At 38.1% G+C, this 22,825-nt stretch overlaps 2 protein-coding genes and 1 non-coding gene across 6 annotated transcripts in view; 2 read left to right on the top strand and 1 right to left on the bottom strand.

Annotated features, from left to right (window-relative positions):
• GEN1 (GEN1 structure-specific endonuclease) overlaps window positions 1–14,620 on the bottom strand; it is a 31,959-nt gene extending 17,339 nt beyond the window's left edge. The window contains exons 1-5 of the mRNA XM_036100119.2: window positions 14,087–14,620; window positions 5,790–5,965; window positions 4,950–5,136; window positions 1,723–1,899; window positions 18–128 (exon numbers count right to left, since the gene is read on the bottom strand). Of these exons, the coding sequence (XP_035956012.2) occupies window positions 18–128; window positions 1,723–1,899; window positions 4,950–5,136; window positions 5,790–5,950 (636 nt within the window). The 5' untranslated portion in view covers window positions 5,951–5,965; window positions 14,087–14,620. The remainder of the gene's footprint in view (window positions 1–17; window positions 129–1,722; window positions 1,900–4,949; window positions 5,137–5,789; window positions 5,966–14,086) is intronic.
• On the top strand, window positions 6,202–6,392 carry LOC118540803 (U2 spliceosomal RNA). The gene has a single exon (XR_004919806.1). It is a non-coding gene; the product is annotated as a U2 spliceosomal RNA (small nuclear RNA).
• Window positions 14,621–14,667: 47 nt separating the features above from the next.
• The window catches only part of SMC6 (structural maintenance of chromosomes 6), a 75,648-nt gene continuing 67,490 nt past the window's right edge, over window positions 14,668–22,825 (top strand). The window contains exons 1-2 of one of the 4 annotated variants that reach the window (XM_078055992.1): window positions 14,668–14,828; window positions 22,381–22,523. In XM_078055992.1, coding sequence (XP_077912118.1) covers window positions 22,386–22,523 — 138 coding nt within the window. In that variant the 5' untranslated portion in view covers window positions 14,668–14,828; window positions 22,381–22,385. Of the gene's footprint in view, window positions 14,829–19,245; window positions 19,266–22,380; window positions 22,524–22,825 lie in introns of those variants that run through there. The other 3 variants (XM_078055993.1, XM_036100114.2, XM_036100115.2) reach the window with 3 other exon arrangements.

Raw genomic sequence — 22,825 nt, 5'->3', positions numbered from 1 at the left:
CAACAATCTAAGCATACCTTCGGAAGATAATCACAGCCAAGTAGTATGGCTAGTCCAACCAGAGCATCTCTATCCAAACCTAGTTTACTCTTGATAGATGACATTGTATAACAATCAACATGTGGATCCTAGAAGAAAGTACAGATTTAGTTTAATCCTCAAAAAAGTAAACATTTATACATTAAACATTACAAAAAAGAATTTGTCTCTAAATATTTAATTATTCCTAAAAGTTAAAATAGGAAAAAAATATCCTGATCACCAGAATCTTCACAGAATCTAACACTTCAATATCTGGAAATAAAGTCATAGTTTCAAAAACTGGCTTAAGAAAATAAACTATAATAGTCAAAATTTTTCTCTTTATTATTTTTTGACATCTATAAAAGATTTTCACCTTTACAAAATTAGACAAAGTGAGTATTATAAAAAGTAAAACATTCCCTGTAATTGCAATATCTAAAGTTAATTATTAAACTATTATTAATAATGTAGTGCATATTCTTTTTTTTATTAGTTCAGAGATAGAATTTAGTGATTCCTCAGTTGCATATAACATACAGTGTTCATTACATCAAGTGCCCTCCTTAATGCCCATCACCCAACTATCCCTTCCCCCCAACCTTTCCTCCGGCAACCCTCAGTTTGTTTCCTAGAGTTCAGTGTCTCTTATGGTTTGCCTCCCTCTCATGCATATTCTTTTAAAAATTACTCTGACACATATACACAAATATTTATTATTATTAGCTATATTTATAATTATACAAAAGTACTATTTTGTAACATTTTTTGCTCACTAATACATCTTTAATATCAATAATACATATCTTTTTATTTATTTTTTTAATCTTTAAAATGTTTTTAAAGATCAAGACCTGAGCTGGGATCAAAAGTCAGCTGCTTAACAACCCAGGCGCCCCAATACTATCACTTTAATGACTGCTTGCTATTACGTATAATGGACTCTGAGGCAATGTTTCTCAATGGGGACACTATTAGCATTTTCAGAGTAATAACAGACTCATCTGGCAAGAGGTTTAGCTTTCCTGGCTCCAATCTATCAAATGTCTGTAATTTCCCTTGCCCAACCTTGAATAGTTACAACCAAAATTTCTCCTGAATAGCTCTCTAACTGAGAACCATAGCAGCATTTAACCATTCCCTAGAAATTGGCATTTGAGGGGCACCTGGGTGGCTCAGTCAGTTAAGTGGCTGACTTCAGCTCAGGCCATGATCTCAGGGTCCTGGGATCAAGCCCAGTGTCAGGCTCTGGGCTCGCTCAGCCCTTCCCTGTGCTCATGTGCGCATGCTCTCTCTCTTCGGGGTTGTTTGCCACATTTTTGTAATTACTAACAATGCTGCAATTAACATCCTTGTACATCTCTTCTTGCATATTTAGAGGTGTTTTTGAGGATAAATTACTAAAAATGGAAATTCTGGGTCAAAGCAAGACATTTCATATGTATTTTTATAATATATTATTGAAACTGATTTAGAATTAAATCATGTGAAACAAATCAAGCCCTTAAGAGGGAAATCCACATTTCAGAGAAAATGAACTATGTGTCAATATTTGTAACAGCATTTCATTTCATTTAGCAACTGCTATGTGCCAGGCATTATGGTAAGTATTTTACACATATTGTTTCATTTAATTATTTAATAATCCCTTTTAAAAGGGTACTCTGTGAAACAAATGCTGAAAAAGAGAAAGAAAAGTACCTTGGTATTCATAGTGAAATTCCTATAAACAGTCTGGGCGCCATAGAGGAAAACATCCCCATCATTGGTGAGACAGCCGTCTACATAACCACTGGCGTTAAGATAAGCACACATGGCTTCAGCTTCCCCAGCAGCTTGGACCCAGGGAATGCCTAAGCATTCCAGCATATCAAGGCACTGAAAAGAAAACATAGGTGCAAGAAATCTAAGAACATTATTTTATTGCTATTTTTTTCAGTGTTTAACTGACATCTGTATTACAAATATTAATTGTAACTATTTAGGTATCTTAACAAATTGTGATATCTAAGGAACAATTGGAAATTTGAACACTGAATACTTTAGGGCATTAAAGAATGCTAAACTTTAGGTGTGACAATAAGAAATGTATTGTGGTTATGTTCTTATTTATTTTTTAAGAGTCCTTATCTTTTAGACAAAGATACTGAAATATCGAGACTGAGGCAATATTATGTGTGGGATTTGCTTCAGAATGACATGGGAGTAGGGAGTGAGTGGAGACACAGATAAAACAAGATTGACCAAGAGCTGATAACTGTTTAAGATTGATGATGGGTTACTTTTATATTGACTTAAAATTTTCTATAATGAAAGCTTAAAAAAATAATGTCAATTAAAAAAGCAATCCACATTCAGGGGCGCCTGGGTGGCTCAGTCGGTTAAGCGTCTGCCTTTGGCTCAGGTCATGATCCCAGTGTCCTGGGATCGAGCCCCCATCGGGCTCCCTGCTGGGCGGGAAGCCTGCTTCTCCCTCTCCCTCTGCCCGCTGCTCTGCCTACTTGTCCTCTCTCTCTCTCTGTCAAATAAATAATCTTTAAAAAATAAATAAATAAATAAATAAAAAATAAAAAGCAATCCACATTCAGTTAAAAATTAATTTAAAAATTACATTTTAGGGGCGCTGGGAGGCTCAGTTGGTTAAATATTTGCCCTCGGCTCAGGTCATGATTGCAGGGTCCTGGGATCGAGCCCCAAGTTGGGCTCCCTGCTCAGCGGAGAGTCTGCTTCTCCCTCTCCCTCTGTCCCCGACTCCTGCTCATTCTCTTTCTCTCTAATAAATAAATAAAATCTTCAAAAAAATTACATTTTTAGAAAAAGCATTAAATATTCAATTTTCACTGTTTTGTTCAATGTTATCTCAAGATTTAAAAGAAGTATCTTTAAATGATTAATAATCACATTAAGATTTACATCTGCAAAACTACAAAAATTCTTCTCACATGATGGTCAACTTAATATGAGCTCTTCCAAGAAGATACTATTACCAGATTTTACTTGAGACCTTACAGTTCTCTTCTTTTCCTCTATCATGTCCATACAATGAAACTCTCATGTTGTGCGAAACCACATAGGGACCAGTTGTTGATTTGCTCCTAGAAGTCAAATGTCTGTGCAGGCTGTTTCTGCCAATGTGCTGATTTATAAATAATCCTCTGTGAGTTTCCTTTGTGTTATGAGTTGAACCCAGATGAACAGCTTGTAGTCTAGCCTTATAAGGCTAGGGCATCCTTTCTTATTGCTCATGCACTTACAATTAGAAATACTGGGTACGGTGAAGAAAAGAGGCTTTTTATCTGTAGTTTCTAGAAACTGATGCTATAAATATCATCTTTTGCTTTAACCGATTGCTTGCATGGTATATTACATAATAAAAACCTCTGCCAGATGTTGCCCAAGGTGGACAGGGTTCAAAAAGACAAAGTACTATGTCGGAAAAAAAAAGGTACTTTTCAGGACTCTGGCTGGGTGACTTTAGGGAGATAGTTTTGTTACAGATGTTACTTTTGCCTTCCTCTAGATAAGAAATATCCTTCCAGGGGCACCCGGGTGGCTCAGCTGGTTAAGTGTCTGCCTTCAATTCAGGCCATGATCTGGGGGTTCTTGGTATCAAGCCCCATGTCCAGCTCCCTGCTCAGCATGGAGTCTGCTTTTCCCTCTCCCTCTGCCCCTCCCCGTTTGTGCTCTCTCTCTTTCCTCTCAAATAAAATCTTAAAAAAAAAAAAGAAAGAAATATCCTTTCATAATAAACAAAAGAGTTTGGAAGTTATTTCAGATTCCTGCATTATTTGTCATTCCAACTCTTCAAAAACCAGCACTGAATTTGTGATGAGGCTGGTTGTAAATTTCCCTACCCTAAGTCTGTCACGTGGGGTGGTATTAGAGGAAAACTAATCTGTGTTTCATGCTTATACCTAAAAGATGGCAGTGAGTTAGCAGGAAGTAGGGCCTAGTAACTAAGGGTACAGATATATGAAAATGAATTTTTTATTCATTCAGGCAACGCTGAACATTGACACAAAATGCTTGGAACATCACAATTACTGCAATAAAGAAATAGAAATGGAGCAATTTTCTCAAGAAGAGATGGACATCTTGTTGCTTTATACTAGGTATTTCATGGCCTGAGTATGTGGACCATAGATATTTCCAGGAATAGACTATGTAAGAAATAATTAGAATCCAGTACAGATATTTTCTTCAACTACTGACAGTCATTATGGTAGAAAATCACTAATTGAAAAATATTTTTAAAAATCACATTACGAATAGAAAATAAAATTTCAAGAGAAAAATGATTATTACTTTATGTAATATCTTTTCAAAGGAATGAAAATTTTAACCACAGTTAAAAAGAAAAACGGGGGTGCCTGCGTGGCTCAGTTGGTTCAGCGTCTGCCTTCACCTCAGGTCATGATCCCAGGGTCCTGGGATCGAGCCCCGCATCAGGCTCCCTGCTCAGCGGGAAGCCTGCTTCTCCCTCTCCCACTCCCCCTGCTTGTGTTCCCTCTCTCGCTGTGTCTCTCTCTGTCAAATAAATAAATAAAATCTTAAAAAAAAAAAAAAAAGAGGTAACACGTATCAACTCCCTACTATGTAGTAGTTGTTTTAGATATTGTATATGTTGATTTTTTTTTCAAATTTTCACATCACTGCGAAGTGTTACTATCCTCATTTCACAGGGTAGGAAGTGAGGCAGATATAATTTAAAAATCTTGCTCAACATTTCAGAATTTCTATATGCCAGAGCCAGGCTTGAACTTGGGTCAGTTTTACTATGGAATATAAACACTCTTCTCTAACCACACTGGCCTTCTAGTTACAGTAAGCTTAGTGAGTATTAAAGATGATGATATAATAACCTTTATCAGAGTACAATGTATTCTCTAACTCAAATCAGAATTACTGAATCATATCTAAACACTCACCTCTTTTAAAACTGATTTAAAATGTGATCTCCCTGTTTTCTGAGACCATGTTTTTCCCGAAGGCCCATACCGAATCTGATTCCTCCTGCTTATGACATCAGCTTTCAGCTTTGGGGGCTCCCCTTCCATAACGAACACCAGTTTTACATCCATTAGTGTTAAATAGGAGATACGAAAAAATAAGTTCCTTAAATATAAAAATCAGTAATCCGTTAAGAATCATATACTGATAGCAAAAGTCAACATAGCAATATGACATAATGGCAAGAACATCAGACTAATACCAAAAAGGTTACATGCAATCACATTTTATGTATTCATATTTTAAGTGAACTGAGAAACCACGGAATTTTTTAAGCAGGAGAGATTTATGATGGTTCTCAGTGCTACATGGAAAATGGTTTAGAGAAGGAGGAGGCCAGGAGCTGAGGGAGGAAAACTCATGAAAGATGTCACTTCAGTACAGATGAGAGATGATGGTGTCACACTGAGGTCCTGCCTCTGGACACTGACAGAAGTTTCTGAACACAAGGAATATTCTGGAAGTATTAACAGGCAAGACTTCCTGATAGACTGGATGTAAGGAGGGGTCAGAGAGTGGCTCCCAAATTTCTGGCTTCTAGTCACCAAAGCATCCTAGTGGATATGGGAAGTAGGCAGCTAGGTCTCTGAGTCTGGAGCTCAAATGTGTGAGCCATCGATTTAGAGACGGCAGAGACTGACATGTTAATATATTTTAAAATCCCAAAATGTACAGCAACAATAACAAAGAAACAAAGTGGAGACAAAACTACCTGCTTATGCAATCATACATTTATATCCTAAGAACGTTTACTATACCTGAGGTGGGGCTTCATGACTGTTCCAATCATTTTTTTGACTGTCTGTGCTTCACATACCCAGAGACTCAGATCAACTGCAATGGTTTTCCCACAGAGATTATGCAAGTGGAGGTGCTGCTTAACAGGCTCCAGAATTTGCCACAAGTCATTCACACCCATTCTGGTGATTACCTGCTGTGATTTGAAACACACGTCATAAGATTGTTAAGAGACACAGAAGCTCAGAACAGGAATTCAAACAATATAGTATGTTTGTTTAGGATAATTCAAAAATAGAGAATTCTCCTTATTTCCTTCATTAGTCAGCTTTTTGGAATGAGTCAAGAACATCTGAAACATTAACAGTGGTAGTAATTGACCTACTAGCTACAAAAATACTGATGCAACTAACGGATTAAAAGTTATCTGCAATCGCTTCTTGGCCTTTTGGCTAAGATCAAGTGTAGTGTCTGTTCTTATCAGTTTAATATCTGATATAACCTCTAACTGAGGACAATATATTAAATGGATTTTTGGAATTAGGAGATGGAATAGGAGCTTGCTCCGTCCACTCCAAGCATCGACCTGGTATTGCAGTACTTCTAGGAACGGTGCACCCCCCTCGGGGGGAAATAAAAAAAATTTTAAATAAATACATAAAAAATAAAAGTTATTTGCAAATTGTACCATGCTAAATTTGTCCTTAAAATCCACTCCACACCAAATATGGGTTTCTTTGTAGTACTGAAAAATAAAGTTATTTTTAAATTTAATGGAACCCAAATGTCCATGGTCTTATCCCTCCTCGTTCTCTCTTCTTGTCTATGTTCTCTTTAGCAGTGGTTAAGAATAATATTTCTCACATGGTGACATTAATATTGCATGAAATTTAGAAAATAAAAGGAAAAAAATGGTAGTAATTGGCTTTGTTCCAGCTGTTAACAAGAGATAACAAATGCAGAGATGGGTACCAGGGATGCTGCAAATCATACTTGTCTTCTTGAGAATTCACTCCTTGATTTACATACCTAAAGCAAGAATAGGACTAGTTTTCTATCATAATCAGGAAAAACAAGAAAACAAAAGCAAAGAAGCATGCAAACAAGTAAACTAAGGCAAAAACACTAGGAGTTCAATGGAAAATTGCGGGGGGGGGACATAAAATGGAGTTGGAGGCATATGGAATTATCTTTTTAAAAAAAGCATTGGCTTTTCAAATTGCAAAGTCACACATGTTTATTGTGGAAAAATAAAATAAAAAATCTTTTGAAAGAACAAAAACATTTAAATCACCCATAGTGCCACTACTCAAAGAAAACTAATGTTAAACAAATTCTTCAGTGTACAAGACATTTTAAAAACAAAATTGACTTAAACTCTGCTATTCTAACCTGCTTTGGTATTTTCTATAGTCTAGTTTTTCCTTACTTAACACCTATTTCTGTTTTTCTCTTATTTTGTTATTATTTGATGAGAGTATTACGTAGTATTTGCAATGAAGATTCAGTCTCACTTTACAAACATAATCCAGATTAGCATCCTCTGAATAATGACCTTAATTCATTCCAGAAACACAGGTAGTATACAAAAAAATACTACAAAAGGCTATCACCATGCAAAATGCAAAACCAATGTAAAGCCATTCTAAATAAAAAGTACTGTGTTGTCTGTTCCTTTAACAGATTCCGCAGCAAAAACAAATTTTCTCAAATTGTACATGGCTGCAAAGAAAACAAATGCTGGACTGTTGTTATTTTCTCTGCACTTTTCTGATTCTTAATTTTATAATGTGGCCAGGGCCACTGTATTATTTTGTGCATTCATTTTTTTATGAAGAACTGCACCAATATTTGCTGACATGTCACTTTACAAAGAAAAATACACAGATTTAAATGCAAAGTATAAAGCATTAGGTAGTCTATTTCACATAAGAAGCCCCACTGGTTGAATGCTGCATTGTGGCATTGATTCAAAGATAAGGTTTTATCTCTGTTAATGTGAAAAGTTGCAGTTAATTCTGGACAAAAAGTGGGGACACATGTACTTTCTAAGTCATTATTATGAAAGGAAATAAGACTTTTACAGTCTTAAACATCAGAACGCATAAAACTCAGAAGTAGAAAGTTTGAGAGGAACACTCTTGTTGACAGTTTTGCTTTCCTTTTATTTGTGATTCAAATTGTATACCGGAATGGACTGCTATTGAAGGGATTATGCAATTTCTCTCTCTGGAGGAACATTATAACTGATCATATTTCATTTAAATATGACCTTGACTCTAGCTGTCAAAATTTTAAATGCAGGTTATCTTCTGATTAGCAAAAGGTTTCCCAGGAATTTAAGATATGCTCTTAGCTGTGAGCAGATTTATATAAAAGGATACTGACTGGGTGGCTCAGTCGTTAAGCATCTGCCTTCAGCTCAGGTCGTGATCTCAGGGTCCTGGGATCAAGCCCCACATCGGGTTCCCTGCTCCGCAGGAAGCCTGCTTCTCCCTCTCCCACTCCCCCTACTTGTGTTCCTTCTCTCGCTCTATCTCTCTCTGTCAAATAAATCTTTAAAAAAAAAAAAAAAAAAGGATACTGACTGTAGCATTGTTTGTAACAGTAAAACAATAAGAAGAACCAAATGTTCATTGAGGACTTTCTTTAATAAATTATGGTATGTTCAAAAAGAACAGGTGATACGGAAAAATGGGACAGATCTACATGTACAATCTCCAAGTTTTAAAATGAAAACAGGTACAAAATAGGTTATATATCAGGGATGACTGTAGTTTAGGAAGGAGAAGAATTACTCTTCAAAGTATACTCCTTTGTGTTAATTTTTTAAATAATTATATGTATATATCATTTTTCAAATTAAAAAATGTTAAAAAAATGTGGTCCTATCTGTAAAAGGTTGGGGAAATAAAACTAGAAATCTTTAGGTGGTTTACTTCTTGCCTAAATATTAAGAGATCAAATATGACTATAGTTCATGGGTCAAATTAAAAAGCAAGGTTCTGCAAATTTACGAGTACCTCATAACAAATCTGACTTGAGTATGGCTTTTTTAGGGATGAGAGATTCACATTTTCTGGTTTCCTTCAGATCATCTAGGAGCTAGTCATGTGGACTTAGGCAAGGTGCATTCTTTCCTCTGGCCTTTCCTGCTCACAGGTTCCTTCCTTCCGGTCTTACCTCTGATGCTTCATTTCATGAGTTGACCACACATACAGAAGAAAATAATAATGAATGAAGATTGCCATCTAGTGCAGTATTGTTTATGATGGCATAGATAAACACACGTTTATGTAAAGGACTGCAATGCATATTATAGTCCTTCTGAAGGTTGGAGAAAAAAAATTAGAGATGTTGATGAGGTAGACTCTTGATTTTACAAACTGTAGTCCTCTAAATATTTCAAGCACATTAGGAACATTTTGTAAAGACTTTAATGGAATATTATTCACTAGGGCAGCCAAGCCTGGAAAAAAATAAGCCTGGAACTGATTCTATTAAAACACTAAAATTCCACAGATTGGATCCCTTAAGCAAGATCAAGAGGGCCTTTAACTAAACCCATAAATGATATGTTTTTTAAAGATTTCATTTATTTACTTGGCGGGGAGAGGAAACACAAGCAGGGGAGGGGTAGAGACAGAGGGAGAAGCAGACTTCCCCCTGAGCAGGGAGCCCAATGCAGGGCTCCATCCCAGGACCCTGGGATCATGACCTGAGTGGAAGGCAGATGCTTAACCGACTGAGCCACCCAGGCGCCCCAATAATATTTTCAACATAACATGATTATTACACTTAAAACGTAATTCTTCATGCTATTTTATTTTCTTTTGTCAGAATATACCTGGTTTAAAGAACAAGCATCCACAGTTGTGTTACAGAACCACCAGCACTGGTAGTTGAACAGCTATCAGTAATGTCTACCTAGGACATCTATTTTGGCTATTCCTTTACTAAAATGTGAGAGAAGACTACAAAGTTGGAATCACAGCTACTAAACACAACTGTTGGGGCGCCTGGGTGGCTCAGTCGGTTAAGCGGCTGCCTTCGGCTTGGGTCATGATCCCGGGGTCCTGGGATCGAGCCCCGCATCGGGCTCCCTACTCAGCAGAGAGCCTGCTTCTCCCTCTCCCTCGGCCTGCCTCTCTGCCGACTTGTGCTATCTCTCTGTCAAATAAATAAAATCTTAAAAAAAAAAAAACCAAACACAACTGTTATGAACAATGTAGGCAAAAAGAAAAAGAATGAGAGAACTATCTGCTGGTTCCCAGAAAGCAAAATTTGAGTTACTATCTCTGAGCTGAAGTATTTTCTTCTCCACTTTTTCTGAGTTATGTGATATTTTCCAGAAAACTGTCTCTTTCGTTGCCTATGTTTTTGGTCACCATATTTTAAAATCTATCTCAAATCTTTTCAAACCGACTGATACCTTACCCTACAGTCCCTGTGTAGCTATTGAGATGGATCTGAAAAAGAGGGGAGTCTCTTTGTGCTCCCCAAGCACACACCTATAAAATAGTAATGCTTGGCTCAGTTTTTTCATTAGCATGGTAGAATTGCTGCTATTGTGAAATACACTTTTTTTTTTCTCACTTTTTTCTCTGAATGATAGGAATCAAGGGGACATTTTAATAGGAGCTAGCTTCCATGACATGCGCCAATGAATCTTTTTTCTCTAACTTTACACTAATGAACTTCTGTTAGACCTTGAATTACAAAGTTTTATAAAGCTTTCACTACTTTTAACTAAAAAAATAACGAATTAGAACTATGCCAAGCAATGTATTAAAAGGGTTGGGAGTGTGTATGGGAACCGGAAAGTGAGCAGAAAGAATTATAGAAGAATATTTTTAGAGGCAGAGGCAGACTACACTGGAAAGGACATTATTGCTGAGTCTCCTTTGAAGACTCTATAATGAACTCTTCTCCAGTCTCCCTAATATTATTTATCCCACTTCATCTGACATCTCCCCTGGGCTGTTAACTAGACTATCGAATTGCCTACTTTGCCTTCACGCGGATGCGTAATATGCATTTAACTCTCAATTCCACCACCTGTCCTCAAAACTGTTTTACTTCCAGTTGCTTAGGCCAAAAACCTAGCAGTCCTTCTTGATTCTTCTCTGTACTTAGCTCCCCAACACCTGCTCCATCAGCAAATCTTTCAAAATATATCCGAAATCCCCATTTCTAATGATAGTCCCCTGGCATTGCCTGGATACAACTGTAACAGTCTCCCAACTGGCCTCCCTGCTTCTACTTTTTACTACCCTCCTCTCCTACACAATCATTCTCCTCGTAGAAACCAGTGATCCTGTTTAAAAACCTAAAACATATTAAAATCATCTTCCTGATTGTCACATGTTAATTTACTCCTTCTGTTTGTCACATTAATTTACTTCTTCACTTATGGTGCTATCTTATAGCCAGTTATAAAATGCAAAAAGAAATTATGTAAAATTACGTAAGTGTTTTACACGTAATACATTATTTTAAAATACTATTTTAGGATTATCAAAATACTATTTTAGGATTATCTTCATTAGATCTATGATCTAAATTGAATTGGTTAAGTTTAAAATACATGTTCCTTTTGAAAAATCACTCCTAAAAGCAGAATATATAAAGAATACCCCAATAGTCCAGAAAGGGAAAAATTATGTGGAATGTTTATTTTATGAAAAATAACACAACATGTTTTAAGAACACAGTTAATCCTAAATGTCTATTCCCATGATCTATTGTTGTCCCTTCCTTGCCACTTTCTTTGCTCCAGTGTGTCCTCTGGAACAGTAAGATTGTAACAGTAAGATTGTAAAAGCACATAAAGTTCCAAAAAGGGACAGAATGCAACAGCTTTTAAGATATTCAAGTACAACTACACTCAAAAATAGAACAGATGGTTTTTGAATGAGGTCATGATCAACCTGATGAGGTTACTTGAAAATAGCTCAGCATTAAGTAAAATTTAAATACAACATATATCAAACTCACTCACAACTATGTATAATTTTTTCTTGCTTATTTTTTAATAAGGTACAATTTGAAAAATTTGTGGTGTGGGATTTGGTGAGTCTCTACTCCCATCTTTTATAACGTAGTAAATTTTATTGACATCAATCTGATGATGCATCAATGTATATTACATATAAAAAGAAGTCTCCTTAACATATTAACAATTCTTAAGAATTAATGTGACACTAGAATACTTAAATGAATCAACAAAGTCAGAACAACCCACAGTAAATAACTTCATAACCTGTTAGTGTCTTCAATTTATTTAGTTTACTGAAAAAGCACTAGACTTGGGATTGGAAACCTAGGATTTTGGTCTTGGATATAATACTGAAGCTGTATGACCTCGGGAAGATATTCAACCCATCTACAAAATGAGAGGCTCTAAACCAGATGAACTATAAGATTCTGATATCCTTTGAACTTCATGACCAGTTTTGGTAGCTTGTACTAAAATAAAGACAATCACTCTATTCTAGATACTATTACTTGACAGAAAGGACATGAATTTCTAGTTTAAAGAAAGGGCTCAAGAATCCACTTCAGGTTAAAACAAAACAAATCCTTTGATGTAACCATATGGTGCCCATAAATCAATTTATGCTCCTAAAACTTCCTTAAAAGCTAATAAGCTTTTATTGGTTAATTATAAAACTGAATGAGGTGAGAAAAGCACAGAACCTTGCTAATTCCACTAATGAATCAAATTTTAAAGAACATAAAAAGAGGTCAGTGGTTTGATTTATGCAAAAATACACATTTTATTAAACCAAGTTTTCCAATTTTATTTCCGTTTTAAGCCAAAACATTAGGAAAAAACCTCCTTAACAAAGTGAGAAATATTTTCGACTTCCCAATTCCCACTTACAAAACTATGTTTTCATATAAAGATAGGTAAATGGTTTATTTCAGTACAAGACTGGATTGTATGGGATTTCCATATAATTTCACTAATTAATGCTGTTTTTTATGATTTCTTCAGTTTGTTTTTTTTAAGATTTTATTTATTTATTTGCCAGAGAGAGAGAGAGAGGGAGAGTACAAGCAGGGGGAGTGGCAGGCAGAGGGAGAAGCAGGCTCCTTGCTAAGCAAGGAGCCGGATGTGGGACTCGATCCCAGGACCCTGAGATCATGACCTGAGCCAAAGGCAGACGCTTAACCATCTGAGCCACCCAGGCGCCCCGATTTCTTCAGTTTTATTTTCATATGAATTTAGCGTAAACTTTGAAGCATAACATACCCCAGACTTAACTTACAGTTAAGTATTTACTAAATGTCTACTATGTACCAGGAACTCTAGATGCTAGATACAATGAAGGAAAAGCCCTGCACTTAAGGACTTTAGTAGGGCAAGTGAGACTAGAGATGAAAAGAGAATTACAACAATGTGTCACGGACAGGCAGAGGAAACATGAGTGAGCTGTAGGAGTACATTGAGTAAGTACCTTACCTAATATTGGGCATCAAAAAAGGCTTCCTAAAGGAAGTGACATCTGAGCAGAAACCACCCAACTGTTCCCCATTGTTTACTAAGGACCCTTAGACCAGACAGTATAGTGTTTCAGTCTATTTTGACCAGGTCCTACTTTCCATTGTGCCATGGCAAGGGCCCCAACGAGAATATACATTTGATTATCTTCAGAAGCAAAAGGTGACTTCGATGGAAGGAATTCCATTACTGGAGCCCAGAAATTTGTCATCTATCTATTTGGGGGTGAAGTGGGGTAGCGGTAAATGCCACTTTTTCCCATCTCCAAGGGAAGACTGAGGAATATAGGAAGTAGAATATTTGACTAGATCAACATAATCACTTGAGGAGTTGTGTAAAGGCAGAAGAGGTGAGAACAGCACTGTAAGCTACGCCAAGAAACTTAAAACTTCGTTAGTTCCGATATTTATTGAGGGGGGTTCACAGTATAGGCCAGAGCGGGGGCAAGACTGTAAATAACCACAATGCCTAAGGTAACTGCTATCTTGGAAGTATCTTCAGAGCACAACACTGAAAAAGGAACACCGCAGTGTGACTACGCCCGCTTGGGCCTCGAACCTGGCGTGCGCGTTCGCCCTACAGTGTGCCCGGGAGCAGGACATCCGGGGGCCATTGGCCTTGGCGGAGAGGGGCGAGGGCGGGGAGGCCGGGGGCCAAGCAAGCAGGGCCGGATCGTGGCCAGGCGGATCTCCCACCGTACTCCCAGCCGAGCCGCTGACCGAGGTTCGGAGGAGCGCCCCAACCCAGCCTTTCAGAGGAGCCAAAGGAAGGACCGGGCGGGGCCGCCTCTCCACGGTCCGCGGGACTTACCCGGACAACCGTTTCTCCTCGGTTTTGGAAGACGCCCCTCCGTCATTTACCAGTTTGGTCTGAATGCTAACTATTGCTGCCTCCAAGTTTACAGATTTTCTAAAAAAACAAAAAAAATTTGAAGGAACGAAAAGGAAAAGTCCTCTTTCCTTTTTCCCTAAGCAAAGACTAACATTTGGGTTGCAGCACCCGACCCGGGAAGTTGCGGGACGCAATTCTAATTCGGCGCCCTCTCCCACGTGGCCCCGCCTCTTCCGGGAAGTAACCGTCCCCTTTCCGCGACCGCAGGCTCTCGCTAGACTTTCCCGGCTGCCAGACGGTCGGCTGTACGCATGCTTGGAACTGTTGCCGGGGTACTCCGAGTTCTCTTCCCTTTCACTTAGGCAAATCACCCGGCCCCGCACGTCCCGCCAACGCCGAGCCCTGCGTGCCTACCAGCTTCTCCGCCGGCTGAGGGGCACTTCCGGCCCCTCCTCTTAGACTCTAGGGGCGCGAAAACTCTGAATCGCGCACGCGCGGGCTGAGCCCCGGCGGGAGGGGGGGGCGGGGCGCAGGCGCGGAGTATCCGGCGGTGGGCGCCGGGGCAGCCAGCCTCTTGCCTTCTCCCACCGCGGGCGCGCGGTTCCCCGTGGGCCAACGGCGGCCAGCCGAGGCCGAGACGCCCCAGGGTGTCCTTAGCGCCCAGCTGCACCGCGACAGCCGCGCCGATCGGGTTCCTTGGGGAGACTTGGACTTGTTCGAGGTAAGGTGAGGGCGCGCGCTGTCGCTCTCCCTTGCTCCGGATCCATCCCCTGTCGCTGCCCCCTTAGCCGGCGCCCTCCAGCCCACCTGGTGGTGGCTCGGTCACCGGAGCTGCGGCGGTGTCCAGGGTGTCCCCGTGGGCCCGAGTGGGCCAGCCCGCCGGCGGGGATCTTCGGGCTGTCTCTGCGGGCGACACAGGTCTCCTGAACCGCGGGAAACTTGCCAGTCGCCGCTGGGCCCCTCCTCGGGCTCCGCCGGCGGGGTGACAAATCCGGCTCGGGCTGTGGGACCCGGCGCCCGGCCCCTACCGGCCCTCGGCTGAGGGGAGTAGCTTGAGGGGATGGGTGGGCTCGGACATCCGGCTCTTAGCGCGAATCTGAGACCTCACCGGCAACAACTTAGTCTGTTTACGAGATGTATGCAAATAGCACTTCGATTTGTTGTTAAACCCCAGCGTCATGACAACGCAGATTGTATTATCTAGAAAAATTAAATTGTAATGTTTGGAGGTTTTATGATGGCATTTCTATTCCCTCTTCTCTTGTGGAAATGAACTGAAGAGGAATCCCAATTGGGAATTGCGGAACACAAGACTCTAGGATAGAGAAACGGCTGTGGGACCAAGACTTCAGATAATATTGTGATAATTCCTGGAAAGAGCAACTATTTTGTGTGTAAACCCTAAAGGCAGAACTTACGCGAGCACTTTTACTCTGTGTATATTTCATGAGTAGGAGATTAAAAGCGAGTGTTTTAAGACAAGCTATTCTGGAATGTATATTCAGAGAAAAAAAAAGTCCAAACTCCCTAACTTTTAGATGACTGCTGTATAGTTTTTTCAAATATTCAATAGCAAAAAAAAAAAAAAAAAAAAAAATTCAATAACATATGCATTGGCCTGCAGGTATTAGGTACTAGTTACTTGGGTGTGTGGGTGGAAGGGAACATATTAGAACTTCTACTTAGATTTACTTTATCTCATTCTAGTACTGTGCGAAATACACAGAGTGATAATTTTATGTTGAAATATGTATTCAAAATTTCTTTTTCTGAATGGGTATGATTACAGAAAATTTGGAGATCACTAGAATATTGCTTATAAAGCATGTTTTTTGTAAGAGAACAAGTGTTGTGTGACCCAGAGCTTTTTGGTATCACCTCTTAAGTTTTAGTTCTTACTCTGTAATTGGATTCTAAATGTGTGTGTGTGTGTGTGTGTGTGTGTGGTGGGAGGAGGATATTTATAGCCCTGTCTCTATCTATAATAAATGTAAAGCATTTAGTATTGAGCTTGGCCACAAAGGTAAGCACAAATGGTATACTAAAGTTGTTAAAGTGAGAATCAGTTTTTATTCCCCAAAGGTTTATTTTACTGAGTGTCTAGATGTAGAATTTTATATAAAACCTACCTAAATCTTGACTTACCTAAATTTTTAGAACTAAGTTAGAAAAATTAATCAAAGCTGTATTTGACTTACTTTCAGGAATCAATAAACAAGAAACTCAAAATTTTACCATAATGGTATGCATTATATTTAAGGCATAATTACATGTCACAGTTCTGTATATACACACACATTAGTAAGTCCAGGTGCCTGAGGGTCAAGTATAGTCACTTCTATTAATGTTAGCATTTTGATTTACTAGTTAATGAGATACGTCTTTTCTCATTTACTTTCCCTGGTGACCAAATTCAAAATAATTTCTGTAGCTTTCTTAGCATCACTCCCAAATCCACCCCTACTGCAGAGTATATTTTACTGCCTGTTGACCTCTCCTTCTCAATATCCTAGGAACACTTCAAACTCAATGTTTCCAAACAAAATAAATGTATTATTTACCCCTTTTCTTTCCAAGCCTGCACTGTCTACTTATTATGGCATTTAGCATTGTGTAAAGATTGTTTCTAAAAATGAAACACAAAATGAAATTTTTTAAAGCCCAAAGTTTTAATTGGCTCAAATAGTAACATTAGAAGGACACATCACAGTACAATCCTTTTTGTAGTTTTATACATTAACAAAATATAGATAAGAAAACAAGTAAATTAATAGCCAGTTTAGCTGCCTGTAAACAAACTCAGTTGTTCATGCCTGGACGAACCTGGGCATTGAAGAGGTTTGACTTTGGGTTTTGACAAACCTGGGTTTAGATCTGAGCTCTGCTAAGTTATAGCTACACAAGTCTGGGCAAAATGTCTTCTTGAGTCTCAATATCCCCTTTTGTAAAATAAGGATAGTATTTATAAGGATGTTGAGGATTAAAAGAGTTAAAGTGTTTATCTCAAAAGCTAAGCATGTAGTAAGTAGATATTTAACAAATGTTAATTCTACTCCCCCATTTCACCCATACTTTTATTTTTTATTTTTTTAAAGATTTTATTTATTTATTTGACAGAGAATGACAGCGAGAGAGGGAACACAAGCAGGGGGAGTGGGAGAGGGAGAAGCAGGCTTCCCGCCGAGCAGGGAGCCCAATGCGGGGCTCGATCCCAGGACCCTGGGACCATGACCTGAGCCAAAAGCATCAAAGGCAGATGCTTAACAACTGAGCCATCCAGGTGCCCCTCACCCATACTTTTAAATCTCTTGGTTTCTGATGTTCCTCTCATCCCTGATTGCCACTGCTTTTCTTCAGTGCCTCCTCACCCTTTAGCGGCTGGTCTCTTTTGCCCCCATTCACACTGATCTAGAATTGTTTGATAGATGGACTTAAGAATTTTTTCACTTAACTATTTATAATATTTATTATGTATTGCATCTTATGATTTTATGAAAAATCCCAAGCAATGTGCTTAATTAGTTTACTATATTAAAAATGAGATTGTTTAATGCAGAATTGAGTACGTCGGTGGTGGTGGGAGGGGCAGAATTGGAGATGAGGTAAACAGTCCATAGCAGATTCAGATGTAGCAGCAATTTGCCTTTATTTTTGACCATTATTTCCTGTTGATAATTTCAGCTCTGTTACATCTGTTCTCACTGTTCTTAGTTCCTACTTGGATGTTAATGGGAAGTATGAATTATTAGATGGTTCACAATAAAATTTAATATTTAGGAATTTATAATCCTGTTGAAGTGTATTTGATCTCTCAAGTTTCCTATTCACTTATTTGCTGTAATTAACTCTTGGTTATTGATTTTCCTTCTTGAACTTATTTTTTATTGACAGTTGTATATATGTTACTATCCTGCTCTGATTTGCTTCCTGTGAGGGAGAGATGTATCCCTTAATTCTGACTTTTTTATTGTAAATAAACAAATGAAGAGCTTTATGGATGTGTTGAAAATCCCAGAGGAGATTTTTTTTCCCTTTTGTATTTCAGAATATTAGAAGTATTTTTCTTTGCATCTATTTATATGTCTTTTTAGCCTTTTGGAAATAATTTTACTGTTTTAACTTGTATCTGACTCTCAGGACATTCATATGTGTTTTTAAAAATCCATTATCATTAAATTACAGACTAATTTGTATTTTAAAAGGTAGGATCCTTTGGTGTCTGTCAGATGCATGTTACCATGGCAACCTAATAGCAAACTGCAAATCCTAGGCCAAGCATAGCAAATAAAAAACATCGTCATCATGTAGCACACCATCTTCTGTGTAGTACAGAATCTCACATTCATTTTAAGAAGCTTAACCACATTTATCTACATGCACCTCCGTATCCCAGTTTTACTTGAAAAACTGCCGTTTTTTCATGGTAAAATACTAAAATCAGTCAGCTGATGTCTGAGTGCCTGCTAACTGCAAGATCATTATTGGGCATTAATGAAAACAGTATCTAAAAAGGCATTTAGCATGGGGAAAACCAAACGGTAATGTGTCCTCTTTGCTTTCCTGCAATAAATAAATTACTGCTCAGTAATTGAGAAGGAAATAGAGAATGGGTGGGAGAGAAGAAGGTATTTTTGGGAAAATAATGGCATGGTGGTATTCCAGGGAATTTAAGTTAGCAACAAGCTGAAAACTAATATACATTGACTCTTGTTGTTAAATAGTTTGAGAAATAGGTTGGCTTTTCAAGTTTTAACTTGTTTAAGAGATTCAAAATTAACATTCAATTATTTGAAAAAAAAAGATGTTGAATATTATGTAATTGTGACTGTAATGTTAGTATTGTCTCAGGCATTTGTTTAGGTTAAATGTCCTTCAGATTTGATCTAATAAATACCTTTTAGATGGCATTTGTTTTATCATGATTAGGTTCTTCATTGCCTTCAGGATAGGATAAAGTCCAAGTTTTAAAATGTTGTTTACAACAGTTCTTCTCAAACTTTAATGCACTTGTGAATCTCCTGAGATCTTGTTAAAAATGAAGTTTCTGATTCATTTGGTTTAGGAAGGGGCCTGAGATTCTGGATATCTAATACATTCCCAGGAGATGTAGATGCTACTTGCTGGTCCTTGGACGGACCATACTTTGAATATCAAGTCTGTAAGTCATTCTCTGGTTGGCTTCTTCTCTGCTGCTCTAACTTAACTGCTTGCTAGCTACGCCTTACAATTTATGGCACTGTGTCATGGACTTGCTTATAGTATCCCCCGTACTAAGCAGTTTGCAGCGTGCGGTCCAGGACTCTTTCAAAGGGTCTACAAAGTCAAACAGTTTTCATAGTAACAGTCAGATGTTATTTGCCTTTTTCACTCTCATTCACTTATGAGCGAATGGAGTTTTCCAGAGGTGATGAGACGTGATGATGCCATTGCTCTGAGGACTGATAGAACGTGTACATGTGTGTTCTTTGTTTTAAAAGTTTCTCAGTTTTAATTTACAGTATGGTAGATATTGATAGGGATAAATAAAAAGCTCTTTGAAGTCCTGAGTACTTTCTAAGAGATCAGCCACAACCTTTGAGAACTGCTGCCCTACGTGTTGTGTTAGGCTGTGGAAGCAAAGATTCGGATCTAGAACTTTACCAGAGCTCTTTCCTTAGCCTCAGTGACTCCAGGGATGAGTGGGAATTTTGGTGTTCCACATGGTTTCCGTGTACTTTTGCAGGGTGGCCTCTTTACCTCTCTGGGCAGTGGTAAAAGGTCTCATGTGACACTATCCAACGGAAAATGGGAGTAGGTAGCACCCTATTACAGCCTGATCAGGGTAGACATCTAGGCTTCCTAGGTGGGCCCCACTTACACCATTATCATGGCTCCCTATTTGGCCTACATGGCCTTCTCTGACACGAGCCTGATTGGGATGTGGAAATGCCTCCTTATGGCCTTACAAGGTAGAAGTCCAGGCTACCTACTTGGCCTTTGCCAGTGTGTGTGTTGTTGGGGGAGTAGAGGGAGCATCACAGTTTTTTTTTGTGTGTGGTATTTGGCTGAAGTAAAACGATTATTGTCTAAAAGTTTTCTGTCTTGTTAGGATGCCCTTTTTCTGGTCCTTTGGCTAGAGAGAGCAAGCTTTCATTAGGCCTTTTTTCCCCCTACACCCTTTGGTGTTTCCTCAGTTGCTATCTTCTCCAAGTCTGGGGTATTTGAAGCAAAACAAAAACTCAGGGAACTCGTCATGATGTCATTCCTTGTGTCCTAGGGTCCCTGGTCAATCTCCCTCCTTCTCATTCAGAGTTGTGTTATGTTTGTTATATATATAATTTCCAAAGTTTTTAGTTTTACCTTAGCAGGAGGAATAGGGGAAAATATATCTATTCCATTTTCCTGGAAGTGGAAGCCTCTGCTTGCTTTTTTTTAGCTTGCACTTTGAGAGAAAGAATAAAAGATTGAACTCTAGACCCACTGCATAGCCCTTATATTTGGTTGTATAAAAAATATGAATAAACATTAAAATATTCCCATTAAAGAAACCTAGATTTGATAAAGTTAAAGATCTAGTTTTTGGAGAAAATATTTCAAAATTTAATTAAATAGAATTTGCATGAAGGAGTCATGACTACAGATGAGGATTTTATAAAACATAAGGTAATCTTGTGTAATAAATGTGAGGCTTTACATTATCAATGTTTTGCAAAATGAAATTACAGAAAAATCGATTCAGGAGGATATAGTGAACCTGTAAAAACTGGTATACAAGAAAGAAATTTAAATGATTTCATAAAGTTAACTTTCAAACAGTCTCCACTTTCTAATAGCTTTAATTCTACTTCTTTCTCTCTTTGAAAAAACATTTAATGTGTCATGCGGTAGAAGTGATTTCAGAGCATTAAAAGGATGGGAAAACCACTCAGTTCATTTAATGAGGCATGCATTGTCAAAATAACCAAGCCTGACAAAGATAGTTCCCCAAAATATGCACAGGTATTTCTGCAAGATTGGTTATGTCAATATAAGTTTGGAAAGTAGTGGATTAAAAAATTAAACACTGTGTATGGATGTCTCTTCCTCTCTCACCCTCCTTTTCTTGCTCACATTCCTTCTCTAGAGGCCCCATTCGGGTTCCTGCACATCTCTTGGAACACCACTCCACAAGTCTCCCACCCTTCTGACACACATACACTAAGACTGGCTTTGTTCCCCTGTATGCATATCATCACATATGGCTGTCATCTCTAGTGAGGACTAACAGGAGTCCGTCAGTCCAAAATCAAGAGAGAGAAAACCTCAGTTACTCTCTTGCTGCCCAGGTACCTGGTACAGACCTGGCTGCTACGGTAGAGTACTTGAAGGACTTAAATGGGTCAAGACTAGAACTATTCTTCTTGTTCTTTCCTTGTATCTTAGACATTTTGATTACCTATATTGTGGATTTTTCTCTCCATTTACTCAATAAATAGTTATTAGGTACATATCATTTGAAGTCTTAAATGTGTTTTTATAGAGAAAAATGAAAGCAACAATCAGTCATAACATTTAATTTTAATCACAGAGGCTTTAACTTGAGGTGCAGTTTTCATATGTTCAGAAAATCTTGTGTAATTTTAAATACATTAGTTTTCTAGGCATAAATTTTATAGTACATTTGTAAAAAAATAGACAGCATGGACTATTTAGGGAATAGTTAAGGCAAACTACTAATAATTTTATCTGAAAAATTGAATGATTGCTCTGGGATAATTTCAGAAGGCATATGACATCTCTATTAATAGATCTAGGAAACTAGAAGCCACAGTTTCACAAATAAAATCTTTTACTTTTTGTGAGTTTAAGAGTCAAAACATTTAGGTAGGCCCATATCAATAAAATCTTGGCCATGAATAATTCTGAAGTAAAATCAGCTAGTGTAGCATATACACATGATTTAAAAAGACAACAACATTACATTTATTACCTTATACTTCTGCAGGTTAGAAGTTTGACATGACTCCTGGGGCTAAAACCAAGACAGCAGTTGGGCTGTGTTTCTTCCTAGCGACTTGAGGGGTGAATCTGTTTCATTGTCTTTCTAGCCTCTAGTAGCCACTGGTGTTCTTTGGCTTATGGCCCCTTCCTCCTGTACAGATGATATTTTTACTTTTTTAAAAGTAAAAACGAATGGACATAGTACTTAAAATTTAAGCTTTGTCTCATTTATTTTGTTAAGTTTAATATGAATGGAACCATCATATGGATGCCTGTACTTGATTTACTGCATTGTTACTCTAATGTATGTTCAGACCCGATGGCCAAAAGAAAGGAAGAAAATTTCTTCTCTCCTGAAAATGCCAAAAGACCAAGACAAGAAGAGCTGGATGACTTTGACAAAGACGGTGATGAAGATGAATGTACAGTTTCTTTCACTAATGGTACCTCTACTTTGGTAAGTGCAAAATTTGGGGCCTGGCATGGTTCTCATGTCTGGTTTATATGTCATATTCTTGATAATTCAATGTAAGGAAAGGCAGTATGATTTAAGGAAAAACCTAAGGTAAAATAATATGACTACTTTTGACATTTATGTTAATTATCGGAAACAATTGGTAAAGAAAACAATAAAAGAGCTTATTCTTTGGAATAATCAATAAATTTGACAAACCTCTGGTAAGGCCAACAAAGGGAAGAAGAGAAAGAAGGCACAGATTACCGGTAACAGAACTGTAGCCTCAACCCTGCAGGCTTCAG

This window comes from Halichoerus grypus, chromosome 10, assembly GCF_964656455.1.
Source record: "Halichoerus grypus chromosome 10, mHalGry1.hap1.1, whole genome shotgun sequence".
In the NCBI taxonomy this organism is placed as follows: Eukaryota; Metazoa; Chordata; class Mammalia; order Carnivora; family Phocidae; genus Halichoerus; species Halichoerus grypus.
The sequence above is the reverse complement of the archived record's forward strand: the minus strand, read 5'-3'. Positions and strand labels throughout refer to the sequence as shown.